At 47.1% G+C, this 13,129-nt stretch overlaps 5 protein-coding genes across 5 annotated transcripts; 2 read left to right on the top strand and 3 right to left on the bottom strand.

Annotated features, from left to right (window-relative positions):
* Nucleotides 1-113: 113 nt before the first annotated feature.
* Nucleotides 114-971, bottom strand: CDC2 (Cyclin-dependent kinase; the record flags this gene model as incomplete). Its single annotated transcript, XM_031145285.1, has 2 exons — nucleotides 114-886; nucleotides 935-971. 2 exons carry the CDS (start codon nucleotides 969-971, stop codon nucleotides 114-116), a joined length of 810 nt encoding a protein of 269 aa, XP_031009784.1.
* A 563-nt stretch (nucleotides 972-1,534) lies between these two features.
* Nucleotides 1,535-2,842, top strand: abh1_1 (Alpha-ketoglutarate-dependent dioxygenase; the record flags this gene model as incomplete). The annotated part of the gene is made up of 2 exons (XM_031145284.1): nucleotides 1,535-1,889; nucleotides 2,121-2,842. 2 exons carry the CDS (start codon nucleotides 1,535-1,537, stop codon nucleotides 2,840-2,842), a joined length of 1,077 nt encoding a protein of 358 aa, XP_031009785.1.
* A 424-nt stretch (nucleotides 2,843-3,266) lies between these two features.
* Nucleotides 3,267-5,480, top strand: amdS_2 (Acetamidase; the record flags this gene model as incomplete). Its single annotated transcript, XM_031145283.1, has 7 exons — nucleotides 3,267-3,533; nucleotides 3,614-3,784; nucleotides 3,912-4,616; nucleotides 4,674-4,707; nucleotides 4,753-4,990; nucleotides 5,065-5,246; nucleotides 5,356-5,480. The coding sequence occupies 7 exons, from the start codon at nucleotides 3,267-3,269 to the stop codon at nucleotides 5,478-5,480; spliced, it is 1,722 nt and encodes a 573-aa protein (XP_031009782.1).
* A 2,360-nt stretch (nucleotides 5,481-7,840) lies between these two features.
* Nucleotides 7,841-10,063, bottom strand: mlcE_0 (Efflux pump; the record flags this gene model as incomplete). The annotated part of the gene is made up of 7 exons (XM_031145282.1): nucleotides 7,841-7,942; nucleotides 8,003-9,045; nucleotides 9,122-9,217; nucleotides 9,300-9,474; nucleotides 9,567-9,618; nucleotides 9,683-9,759; nucleotides 9,839-10,063. 7 exons carry the CDS (start codon nucleotides 10,061-10,063, stop codon nucleotides 7,841-7,843), a joined length of 1,770 nt encoding a protein of 589 aa, XP_031009783.1.
* Nucleotides 10,064-10,866: 803 nt separating this feature from the next.
* LHYA1_G000289 (uncharacterized protein) lies at nucleotides 10,867-12,775 on the bottom strand (the record flags this gene model as incomplete). The annotated part of the gene is made up of 4 exons (XM_031145281.1): nucleotides 10,867-11,462; nucleotides 11,537-11,816; nucleotides 11,865-12,684; nucleotides 12,732-12,775. 4 exons carry the CDS (start codon nucleotides 12,773-12,775, stop codon nucleotides 10,867-10,869), a joined length of 1,740 nt encoding a protein of 579 aa, XP_031009837.1.
* Between the last annotated feature and the right edge of the window lie 354 nt (nucleotides 12,776-13,129).

Below are 13,129 nucleotides of genomic sequence, written 5' to 3'. Positions count from 1 at the left end.
CTCCTTGATCAGTGGTTGCGACATGTCGCGTTGCCATTTCGGGAATGAGGTCTTGAAGTCTGGGAAGCAGGTTTTGTCGGAAACGCCTGGCCATTCGGCTTCGGTAGGTGTGCCTAGGAGTCTGTTTTGGTCAGTATGAAAAAGAAGAACGACGAAGATAGGGGGAGTGAATACTTGAAGATCTTGAAAATCTCATCAATCTCCGAATCTCCTGCAAACAGCGGCTTCCGTGTACACATCTCTGCAAAAATACACCCAACACTCCACATATCAACACCAGTAGAATACTGTCTCCCACCTAGCAGGATCTCCGGGCTCCGGTACCACAGCGTGACAACCTCATGCGTATACGTCCTCAACGGCACACCAAAAGCTCTAGCCAAGCCGAAATCCGCCAGCTTGAGATTTCCCTCCCGATCAATGAGGAGATTCTGCGGCTTCAAATCCCGATGCAGCACACGATGGCTATGGCAATACCGTACCCCTTCGCACAACTGACTCATAAACTTCTTCACCATCTTATCGCCCAGCCCTAATCGACCGAGATCCGGTCCCGATCCATCAGGTAAACCCTTTCCCCTACCACCCTCAGACACCGGTAAGGCTTCCATGTATTTCTTCAGGTCCAAGTCAAGGAACTCGAAGACAAGGTAAAGCTTGTGACCGTCGGCGTGTACAATGTTAAAGAGGCGCACAATGTTCGGGTCGTTCATCTCTTTGAGGAGGGAGATCTCGCGAATTGCGGTGGAGGGGACTCCTTCGTCTTCCGCTTCCAGGCGGATTTTCTTCAGGGCTACAATGCGGCCAGCATGGGTGAGGTCGCGGGCTTTGTAGACAACGCCGTAAGTTCCTAGAGGGGCTGTAAGCAAGTCGCCTTTTGTGCACGCTGCTAACCATGTCGGGCACAATTAGACATGGAGATGCATTGACGTACCTTCTCCAACCTTTTCGAGTTTCTGGTAGTTTTCCATGATGAAATATGTGTATAAAGGTGCACAAACGAGTGTAAAAGGTGTAATTGATGCAGGTAAATCTGCTTTTCGAGGCTGTTGTCTGGTGGGGCGGTGAAAGAGGGGCAGTCCTTGATTACTACAGCATCTGTGGACGTTGCAGATGAAGAATTAATAGAGATGGACGGAGAGTTGTCAAATCGAGGATCCAGATCGTATCGAGTTGAGTGTGTTATTCTCCTGGTGCTGGTGGAGACGTCGAGGGTTGTCGTAGTCGAATGTTGGTCGTTGTTGTAAACAAAAAGTTGGGCGCGAAGTCAACACAGGAAAACGCGAAATGCTGGCTGGTGCTGGGCTGGTCACTAGTCCGCTTCGGACCCTGACTTTGATTTTACCTGAACCAACCTCAATACAATAACTTTATTTCAGCTCCTAGTTTATCATGCACAACATATACTCGAAGATAGGCATTTTCATACTAATAACATCATCCAGAAATCCCGGAATTTGAGCTGGCACTTCTTTCTTTCAAATCGCATGACTTTTAGCACTTTATTTAGGCGCCTCACATGAGTACCTCAAAAATGGGCTCCGTGGCCGACACAATGCCAACTTCTAAACACTTGGATCCTCACGAAGCGCCTCCTCAGAAGTTGAGAGATATTTACAAATCATGGTCCAGTGCCACGGCCATTACTCCAGAGCGTTTGAAGAACGAGGTCCTGGATACCGAGCCCCTCAGGGCTAATGCAGGCACTGGAAGTATCTCGCCCGAACTCTTAGGAGAACACTTCAGGCAGTTTCTGGCTAGTAATGATTTCCAGACTGGTGCTAGCGGAGATTTTGGGCTTGGAAATGTCTCTGGTCTCGCCGTCTCAGCTGATGGTATTGATATGGCTGCTTGGAAAGCAACCGCATATGACATTGAGAAGATACCTGGTAAGGAAGGACTTTTATTGCTTCACATGTCGCTTTTCAACATATTCTTTCTCATCAAGTCCAAGATCCAAATAAGTCTCTTTTTTTCTCACTCCTGAAACATATTCTTGTTCTGTTAACAATGGGTAGTTACCATCTGACATCGCAAGTTCAATAGTACAACATTTTGCCTTCTGCTTCACAAACCTACATTTTTTTGCACCTCTTCTACCTACTTTCTGACTCTATCAGGTCTCATGGTCTTCCCCTCTCTTCTCCCACCATCGGTCCAGCAAAGTCTACTCTCAGCCCTCCTCCATCGAGAGCTCTCAAACCCAGAAAACCAAACCAACCTGCATCTCCACCACACTATCACCTACCCACCCAACAAAGCTTCATTCTTCACCACCGATCCAGAAGATTCTCTCCACCTACCCAAGGATCACGCTACCCACAAGCCCCTCTCAAATCGAGCTGTCCTCGAAAAAGGCCTCCACTGGGTAACCCTTGGCGGGCAATACGATTGGACAAAGAAAGAATATCCAACAGGAACTCCTCCTAGATTCCCCCCAGCAATTGCTCATCTCATCCACTCTCTCTTCCCATCCACAACCCCCCAAGCAGCAATCCTCAACGTCTACACCCCTAGAGACAAGCTCTCTCTCCACCGCGACGTTTCCGAAGCCGTTAATCGGGGCCTCGTTTCCATCAGTCTCGGCTGCAGCGCGCTCTTCGTCATCGGCCTCAAGGACAAGACTTCGGGCGTACTACACCACGAAACAATACTATTGAGATCAGGAGATGTGGTGTATATGGACGGCGAGTCAAGGTATGCTTGGCACGGCGTCCCGAAGATCATCCAAGGAACTTGTCCGAAATATCTACAGTCATGGCCGGGAAAAGACTTTCCGGCGTATGAGGGCTGGATGGGGAATAGGAGGATCAATTTAAACGTAAGGCAGATGTTTGAGTAAGTGGGCGAGGAGAGAGCGCCTCCAACTTACTTATTTTCCTGTCCTCCCACTCTAAAATTTTCTACCGTACTATCTCACCACAGAGGATTTTTGTTACATTCATTTCACTCATACATCTGCTAAAGAGAGCATCAAAAAAGGATTCCCTCTACAACTCCACATAGGCTAAGCATTCAATCGCTTGATTGGAGAGCCTTAAGCGAAATGAGTGTAAAAAAATAATATTGTGGTGGGTGAGATAGCAGTACGGTATCAGCATGCATAAATGATTCCACACTACTACCAAAATATGCACCCCGCCATACACGCCGATAAGGATTTCTGTACATGTATCACCAGCGACGTCCATATTTTCAAAACTCTAGGAAAGCTCCAGATATTCCTACAATTTTGGAGTTGGAACTAAGCTGAAAGTCCCGCAACAATGGATTGGCAAACCCTAGCCAAAACAAAACGCGACTCAGTCAATGCCCTCATTCCCCCTTCCTGGCGTCTTCCCAGCCCCGTTCCCCCTGCCGCGGAACAGCGAAATGTCACCGGGAAATACATTCAGCAATTCTTGTCTCCACGGGAAATAGAAATCACGGAAACAGATGCAGTGGGAATTGTAAAGCAGACTACGGTCGGGTCATGGACTGCGCTGGAGGTTACGGAGGCATTTTGTCATAGAGCGGCCTTGGCGCATCAGATGGTATGTTTTGAAGGAAATTGCTTCATATTCTGCCTTTTTCGTCTTTGTAATGGAAAGGTTGATGTTAACCGTTTGAACAGGTTAATTGTCTGCACGAGATATTCTTTGAGGCTGCCCTTTCTGATGCGAGGAAAATGGATGAGTATTATGTTAAGAACGGGAAGCCGGTTGGACTACTGCATGGCTTGCCTGTTAGTTTGAAGGATCAGTTTCACGTGAAAGGCGTTGAGACTACGATGGGTTATGTTGGAGTAAGTATCTTCACACCTTCCCAAGTTCTCCCACCCCAAGATCCCTAAATTCCGAACTCACCTAACCCTTCATCACTCCCAATTTCAAAGCTTCCAATGAAAGACCAAAAATGCTAAAATCTTCCAGTGGATTAACACGTTCCAAGGAACCACTGGAACCGGCAAAGAACGTGTCTTTGAATCAGAACTAGCCAGCACCCTCCGCCGCCTCGGTGCAATCCTATACGTCAAAACCTCCGTCCCACATACCCTCATGGCCGGCGAAACAATGAACAACATTATAACATACACCTGGAACCCCACGAACCGCTTCCTCTCCTGCGGCGGCTCCTCAGGCGGCGAAGGCGCCCTTATCAGCCTTAAAGGTAGCCCCGTTGGGTTTGGTACCGATATCGGTGGGAGCATCCGCGTCCCCGCTGCATTCAACGGCCTTTACGGGATCAGGCCTAGCAGTGGACGTGTACCGTATGAGGGAATGGCTAACAGCATGGATGGGCAGAATACTCTTTTGAGTGTTGTGGGACCGCTGGCCACCAGTGTAGGAGCGTTGAAGTTGGTTCTTAAGTGCGTTTTGAGTCAGGAGCCGTGGCTACGTGATCCGCTTGTGGCGGAGATTCCGTGGAGAGATGAGCAGGAGAATGCGGTGTTTGATATTGTGAAAGCGGGTGGTGGGGGACGGCTTGCGTTTGGAATTATGAAGACGGATGGGGCTGTTAATTTCCATCCGCCTGTTAGGAGGGCGATGGATATCGTTGTGAAGACGGTTGAGAAGTTAGGTCATAGAATAGTTGATTGGGAGCCACCTTGTCATCAAAAAGGGCTTGATTTGGTGGTAAGTCACCTGATTCATATTGCGGGGAAAGCTTCTTCTGACCTTTTTTTGTTTTAGTTTCAAACATGGCTATTTGATGGAGGCACCGATAGTTTGTCTTTCTCTTCCCCTTTGGACTAGATTCTGACAGTCGCAGTCCACGCAGCATTTGCTCTCTCTGGTGAGCCCATGCTCGGCCCAATCGCCTCAGCCTACGGCACGCTCAAGGAACAATACACCGCATCCCAAATAGCAGCCATCAACATCGGCAAACGCGCCTACCAGAAAGAATACATGGAATACTGGAACAGCACCTCTGCCCTGACCGGCACTGGACGTCCCGTAGACGCAGTAATCGCACCAATCGCGCCGTACGCGGCTGCGAGACCCGATATGTATGTATAGCTACTATGATATGTTCATGTTCTTTGAGTTCTGATGGCTGATTTGACATGTTCTGTTTTATTAGGGATCCAGTCCTTAGTGACGACCCCACAGCCAAGTACTCGATGCCAAGCTTCTCAACCATCGTGAATCTACTCGACTACTCTACCTCCGTCCTCCCGGTCACAAGAGCGGATAAGAGTATTGATGTTGTGGATTCTGGGTACACGCCTCAGAATTCCCAAGACGAGGTGGTTCATTTAGCTTGTAAGTTTGTTTATACCCACCTACCTGTCTATCTCGCTTTTCGTCCTTTGTTATAAGAGGGGAAAGACTTTGATTTGACGCAACATAATGGATTACTGATATAGTGTAGATGATCCGGAGATATACGATGGTGCACATGTTGCCGTGCAGATTATAGGACGCAGGTTCCAGGAGGAGAAGGTCCTTGCCCTGACGGAAATCCTAGGCGATGCTTTGGAAAATCATCAACTTTGAGTCTTATCTTTCTACCGTAACACTCAGAATCACCTTGATTCTGCGAAGACATGTTTTACTTTTTTTCCAGTTTGTATCCGCCTCGGTGCCTGCCATGCAACTGTTTTGCTTTATACTTACAAACGTGATGCTCCGCCTCCACTTCACTTCTGCATTTCTTTCCTCGCGAGACACTACTTTACTTCTATTTCTAAGCTTTTTGATTGATTGATTGAATGATCATTGTTTGCTCATTATCGCGGATCTGTTGTCTTGGTTGTTTTTATAGGCTTGGTATGGTATTTCCCATTATGTTCTAAATGGCGGCAAGTGCCTTGTCTTTTCCTGAAAAATAAACTCGAGACAGAGTCGTACTTTTCCTTGTCTGTCCAACCCGGCAAAGTTTCGATCACCGTTCGCGTTCGTGAATTGCTTCTGGATCTTTGTGGTTGGTTCTGCATGTTGGAAGAATGTGTTTCGGTGTCCGTTGAGGTGTTGGGGTTTTGTGAGGAAGGTTGTTGGTGAAGAAGAATGAAGAAGGAAGTGGAGGTGTTGAAATACTCGTAGTGTGAGTGAAGGCATATCCGTTATTCACGTTGATTTAAGTCTGGAAGGTGAATCATTCCCAGTGGGAGTGGAAGTCTGAGATTCACAGCATCACCTTTCATGATCTCCACGATGTGTAACCTCAAGTCCAGAAGATTTATCACATGATGAGTTTTCTCGTGCCTTATCCGTTTGCAGCTTTCCACGCCATATTCCACCAGTCTTTATTATGCTCCATGCGTATTCTATCCATGTTACATAAATCACACGATTTTCCCTTTTCCTTCCTTCCTCTTGCCCTTTATCATAGATCCCCCACGGCTCGTATAAACGAAGTTATTAAAGCCTTGAATATCCCCACCACATCCTCCTTGCAGTCCAAGTCCACCATATCCAAGTAGGAATACATCACCAGCCACTTCCTCATTTCCGTCGCTATCTCTGCCTCCGTCGCCCCGTCTCTTGTTGGGTACCGGAGTTGTGCGTCGAACCTGAGGAAGCGGTTTTGTGCTTGAATTATTTTGCTACTGTTCATTGTTGTGTATGGAGTATGACGAACTGGTATTGAGATTGCTATGAGATTTAGTCTAGAAGAATTATCTTCAAAGTAAAAGATCTCTGATCTATCTGCCGAGGGGAAATCAATCATAACTCCTCTGTCAACGGCATCTCTGACCCACAAAGTTGTGTTATGCTATTCCAATAATTCAATGACTGACGATAAACCCATTCTCCTATCCTCGCTACCTATGATCAAAAAAATCCACTCCCACTCCCACCACCGTCACCGCTCCTCCTAGCATTAAGTTCGCTCGGCTTAATCCCCATCCACACCTCCTCCAACTGCCCATCCGGATGAATCTTTAGTATCACATACGAAACATTCACCCTCACCGTGTCCTCCCCCGGCTCCGGCGGCGTGGTAAAACGAAACACCCTCCGCTTCTCCCTATCCTCCGCCTCCCCTTCATCCTCCTGCTCCGAACCCTTGTACCCGCGGTCCTGCAGCCACCGCCATGTCTCATTCTTCCGCAGCTTGTTTTCCAGAAACAAGGTCTTGAGATCCAAGTAGTGCTTCTCGATTGCGTCCAGCACGTTCGCACGGTTCACGTCCGGGTCCCGCGTCGAGAGCCGCGAGCCGCGCGAGTCGCGCGTTGAGCGTGCAGTTTTAGTGGTAGTGGTGGGTGAGATGGGGGTGGCGTCGGGTGGTGGGCGTGTTTGTTTGGCGGGTTCTTTTGATTTGGTGGTGGGGAGTCTTGGGAGACGCATGGTTGGTTTGATGGGATGTTTGTTCATAAAGCTCAATTGTTTAGATGGATTAATTAAATAGTTGTAGAGTTAGGGTTCATTAAGTGTAGATGGGAGTTTATAATAAGCTACGTAGGTAGTTATTGGATATCTTGTGAATGATGCACTGTTCTGGCATCGGACTTTTGTGAATGGTTACATCTTTCTGATTGGTCGATGCATGGCATGCGGGAATGACGTAGGATGGGGTGGGTTTGTAGCTATAGTCCTTTGGCTTTGCTGATGTTGTCTTGTGGTAGTTGGTTTCACTGTTTACGGGTGCACGGAATGGAGTTAGAATACATGCGCTACAGCTAAAGACTAGAAGTTAGAAGAGAACAGAAGATAGTCGCTTATGTTCCAAACTATTATATAGATCTAGGCTCAATTAACAATTTTGGTTTCAGCCATCTCCATTAAACTCCAGCTAAAGGCAATGTTCAGGTGCAATGTCCGTCAAATTCAACGCTTTTGATCGCTATTTCATGCGACGATTATCCAATCTAGAGATCCATGAAAGGGGCGCAGAAATAAGAGTAATGTCACCATTATACCTCCTCGACATCGGCAGGTTTACTCTTCTTTGTCGTACCAAGACCCATTCCCCAGGCGGCCAGGAAGGCCAGCCCAGAAACCGCACAACCAAGATACTACAATCATTCAGTTCGCAGCCCGCATATATTTTCGTCCGCACAGAAGATAAGACTTACAAATACGTTCACAACAGCCTGGTTATACGCCCTCAAAACACCAGGGAGCTGCTCACTCGTGACCGCGTCCCTCACGCCCGCCGCCCCGACATCGAAGATTAAATTCGCATCTACACCGGGAGCATATTGTTTCAGAGCCGATCGTAGAGAGGTACTGAAATCCACTTCTGCCACGGCTAGGATCAGGGCTCCGCCGAAAAACTGGCAGAATATCACAATGGACGTTCCGACTGCCATCTTTGCGGGATCGAGCGTCTGCTGCACGGCGTTGATGGGTTGTTGCAGAGTCATACCTCGGCCTAGTCCGGCGAGAACTTGAAAGCCGGCCCATGCGGCTGTGTGGGACGATGGGGTGAAGGTACCCATTAGACCGCTGCCGATAGTAGAGATCCCGTTACCCAGAATGGAGAACATTGCGGGCGTTCCCAACTTGGCACCTATTAGAAAGGAGAACGTATGTAAGTGAGCATTCAAAAAACCAAGGGAAACAGGAATGGGCACAATGGATGGATGGATCTGAATGAAGATGATACTACCTATGACTCCAGTGAGAAACATGGTGACTATTAATGTCGCTGCCGTTGCCATGAAATACACACCACTGAGGATCGGGTCTACCCCCAAAACTGTCTGAAACCAGACTGGCAAATAATACGAAAAGAGATTCATGGAACCATATTGCGCGGCGGTAACGAGACAGCTCGAATAGAAAATGTGTTGGCGAAGCATTGACAGGGGTATCATAGCTGTGTCTCCTCTCCTGTGCTCCCAAAACAAAAACACGAAAAGACATAGTCCGGAACCGATAAAAAGCCCGATTATGGTAGATGAGTTCCAGGGATGCGTGGAGCCGCCCCACTGCAGGGAAATGAGAAGCATGACACAGAATGGCGCAAAGAGTGCGAATCCGATGGGATCAAGTCGGTTGATTGCTTCACCAAAGGTGGGCTTTTTCTTATTAGTCTTTTCTCGATTCTCGGGGATTCGAATGAAAGCAAGGACGGCCAAAGTGACCCCCCCAGCAGGTAGATTGATGTAAAAGCCTGTGATGTAGTCAGTTTCACAGGTCCCTACATATTTGCATTGTGAAATGCAAATGCAAGTATAATCAACACTTACACCATCTCCATGAGGTCCTCTCCGTGAGAGCCCCGCCGATTATTGGAGAGATAATGCTCCCCACCATGGAGAATATATAGATCAACGCCACTAGACCTATATCATTACACCGCGATTAGTATATCTTAAGATGCAGACACTCCTATTCAAAGATAGGAGCGATAGGTGTTATACTCACGCCCGCGTTGCTCTTTTGTTGTTGATTGTGCCACAATGGTGAGACCTCCACTGAAGATTCCCGCTCCACCAATTCCAGCTACAGCACGACCGATGACGAGAGCTATCGAGGACGGCGCAATGCCACAGATCAGGGAACCAATCTCGAAGATGATGATGAATATGAAGGCCGTGACCTAGAGCAAAAGGAGGAAATCAATTGTTAGCAAATCCGCCCAAGTTGAGCAGAAGTGGTAGAGGAAGGGCTAGTAGACTGTTGAATATCCACCTTTGAATTGTAGTATTGATAGAGCTTGCCAATCACAGGAGCACAAGAGCATCTAAAAAGAGGTTAAAATCGGGCAACGGGCCGCAGCTTGAGAGATACCCAAGAGTAAAACTCACAATGTGATGAGGTATGCACTCCCATACCAACCAATATCCTCAATGGTGTGGAAATGAGTTGTGATAGTAGGGATAGCCTTTTCGGAAGTTTAGCAATCAAAGCCGTGATCTGAGAGGTCTTTCTTCCTATTGTTGTAGCAGGATGTCTGAACTTACTGTCACAATGATAGTAACATCCAAGCTGTATAGAAACCCAGCTAATGAGATTGAAAAAACAAGCAGGTATAGTTGATATCCACTCAGCACTTCCGGTTGATTGATCGCCATCTCGCCAATAAAGTCGCTACTCGAGCCAAGCATCTCGTCTTTCTTTTCCTCATGGAGGTCATTAGTTTCCATCGAGGACGCAACGTTGGTTTGAGAATTGTTTAATGCCGCCATGTTGAAAGAAACAATTCAGGATAGTTCTCATTTTGGGACGAAACTGATGGCAATATAAGTATATGAGTCAGACTAAAGTTCGATGTCAGATTGGTTTGTTGTGATGTCTCCGACGGAACGGAGTGCAACTTTCTGGTCCACTCCGACGGACACATTCGAACTCATACTCACTTCTATTAAAAGTCTGACAGTGGAGACTGTTTTAGCGTAGAAATGATAGATTCCGCGTATGTGACTGGTTCTTTACCCTAGTGTAAATCTGCAGAACAGCACGAAGGATGATAGCTAAAGCAATCTTAAAGTGAGACTCCTTCTTTAGAGCCTCGTATTCCGTCGAATCTAAGCTCTTCAAGTGGCGCGGAGTATAAAGTTATAGAGTAAAAACTGTCTCCACTGTCAGACTCAAAGAAAAGCGAGTAGAGTCATACTTAAGCCCTGCAGTGTCCAACGGCCTTCTGCGCAAAAAGACCGCCCATTATAAACCCTTGAGCTTGCCGGACACAGAAAGCAGCACTTATTCTCATTGGTTTTAAATGTCGCTATTTCTGTCCAGGGCGAGGCTTCTTTCTGTAAGTACGGGCCGTAAAACACTATAGGAGTTAACCCCATCTACGCCAAGACACCGAGACGGGGTCGGTGGGATTAAAACTCAGCGATCTTAGCTCTAAAGTAAGGTGTCAGATACTCGCCAAAGAACTCGATTGTACTCTGAACCACAACACGTACCAAACGCACGAGAAGGAGGCATTGATTATGTTATATCACGTCTTCAGCTTCTAAACAGAGGCTGTATCGAGACAGCATCAAGCTATAAACGTGTCTTCGTTCGGCACATTTTGCCAAAACCTGTCATCAAGCAGATCAAATTGGTTCAAGAACAATGGCATCGACATGTTTATGGCGTCTCCTTGCATCTGTGTACCAGATACCGCAGCAGCAAGATCACGATTCTCATTTGCCAGCAGATGCTCAAACCTCACCTTCACCTGCCGCATCCTGCGAGTGACCTGAAGCCACGGCTTATCATCATCCCTCAAGTCATACCTAGCACTCGCGGCTTCAGTCATCGTGACCGCGAGGTCCAATACAGTGGAGAGATCTAGCGTCGTTTGGACGTTACTGGCGTCCCAGTCGTCGGCGTCGAATAGTGATAGTTTCGAGAGCGTCATCATGACGAAGTAGATCTGCGAGAGAAAAACTGGGCTGAAATTTATGAAGGGGGTGGAGTCAAAATCGATTGAAAAGTAGATGTCTGAGAAAGCTCGAGTGGCATGGTGGCACATGAGTAGGATTTCGGCTCTTTGGAGGGAAGGCGTATCGGTTAGGGTTGTGGGGGGCATGTAGAAGCCAATCTCAAACAGATACATCTCGATGGCATGGTAATGCATAAGAATGATCGCTGTATAGAATTCTTTGAATCAGTTTGAGTTTTACGATAAATGAGAGAACAATAAATGAAAGCTTGGGTGTTACCATCTTGCTGCAGATTCTTTGGCAAGGAGCCTTTGAACCTTTGTAATTCTGATAATAGCAACTTGAAGTGAACTCCAGTAGCTGCATTCCAAACTCGAGGTTGCGAAGGAAAGCTTCGAAGACCGCTCTGTCTGACGCCCTCCGAAATTCGTTGTAAGATTGAAAGCTGCCCAAGATAGGAATCATTTTCATTTTCAGGGGCGTTTGAAATATCATCGTAGCAGTCCTGGATATATGACGTCCACTGCAAGGGATTATAACGGCAAAAAGTTGCTGAGACCTGAGAGATCATTAGCAATATGTACAGAAGAATATGTGAATAACCTACGCATTCGAAGAGATAAAAGCATCCCAGAAGAGTCCTCTTTTCTTCCCTGGATGGCTCTGCTTTGCGAGCCCAAGCCACATGGTTGCAACAAGTTAAAACACCTTTCATCTCATCCAAGAACTTTTCGTGTTTCTCAAACCTCGCCATGGGTAGGTACAAGTGCAAGTCAATCACGAGAGTGAAAGCGAAACCAAGAAGCGTCGTGAGCTGTGATCTGGCATTAAACAGCCCATTATACCTATATATTACAGGATAATCAGTCACAAGCTCAATCACGACCAGGAAGATTACAGACCATGTGATATACACAAGAAGCCCTTGTAGCATATCTAAATTCTTGTGCCCTTGCAAAACGAGATGTTCCGTTAGATGCTTGAGGAACTGGTGTCCTAAATCGATCTGATGTACAGAATCGTGATATGAAGCTACAGTGACGATGGCTTGATAGAGGAACGGTCTCTCCCGATTGAGAGTTAGAGCACTCATTTGCCTAGGAACAAAGATGAAAGGGACCTGTCGAGCAAGTTTCTGGCGGAATACATCCAATAAATCATCGGCATTTGATGTGCTGCGTGGTAGATCAGAAGCACTTGATGTTGATCCAAACCCGGCTCCATGATCTGGTCGCGTATCTCCTGCTTCTTCGGCACTTGGATTTTGATGATTGGGAAACGTGCTCAATCCACTTGATAGAGTATTGGTGGACTCAGGGGTGAAGACCGGACTCGTATGTTTGGCACCGAGTGGAAGAGGTAAACGTGACACTAGATCATTCAGTCGTCCCTCTAGCTCAACTATTCGCCCCGTTTGAGCTTCATGACTGTAAGACCGATCAGTATGGATCGTGAAAAGAAGTTGGATTCTTACGATGCCTTCCCAGCTTTTCGTTTCCGCACAATAGGAACTTGCATCACGCACTCTCTACGCATGCGATTGCATCTACAACAATAATCAGTAGAAGTCAGGTGGCATGCCATGCTCGGGCAAGAAGCGGAGTGGATATACCTCTCACAAGTGCCATCAGTATGGCCATAGCACTTCGCCTTGGCTTTGACACAATTCTGACAGGACTGTGCTCGGGGATTAACGTACTCCGCCATATTAAATCCCACAACATTGAGTTTGGGGGAGAGACTAGGAGTTGCTTTGAATATCAGGGGCTGACGGAGACGGAGTCACTTTCAGTCCGGCTCGACACATCCCCAACACAGGCACGCTAAACTCGAAAAGGCAGCGCACCTAATTGTAGTTTACTACTCAAACAC

The sequence above is a fragment of the Lachnellula hyalina genome (genome assembly GCF_007821495.1).
Source record: "Lachnellula hyalina strain CBS 185.66 chromosome Unknown contig00002, whole genome shotgun sequence".
NCBI classification, from domain to species: Eukaryota; Fungi; Ascomycota; class Leotiomycetes; order Helotiales; family Lachnaceae; genus Lachnellula; species Lachnellula hyalina.
The sequence above is the reverse complement of the archived record's forward strand: the minus strand, read 5'-3'. Positions and strand labels throughout refer to the sequence as shown.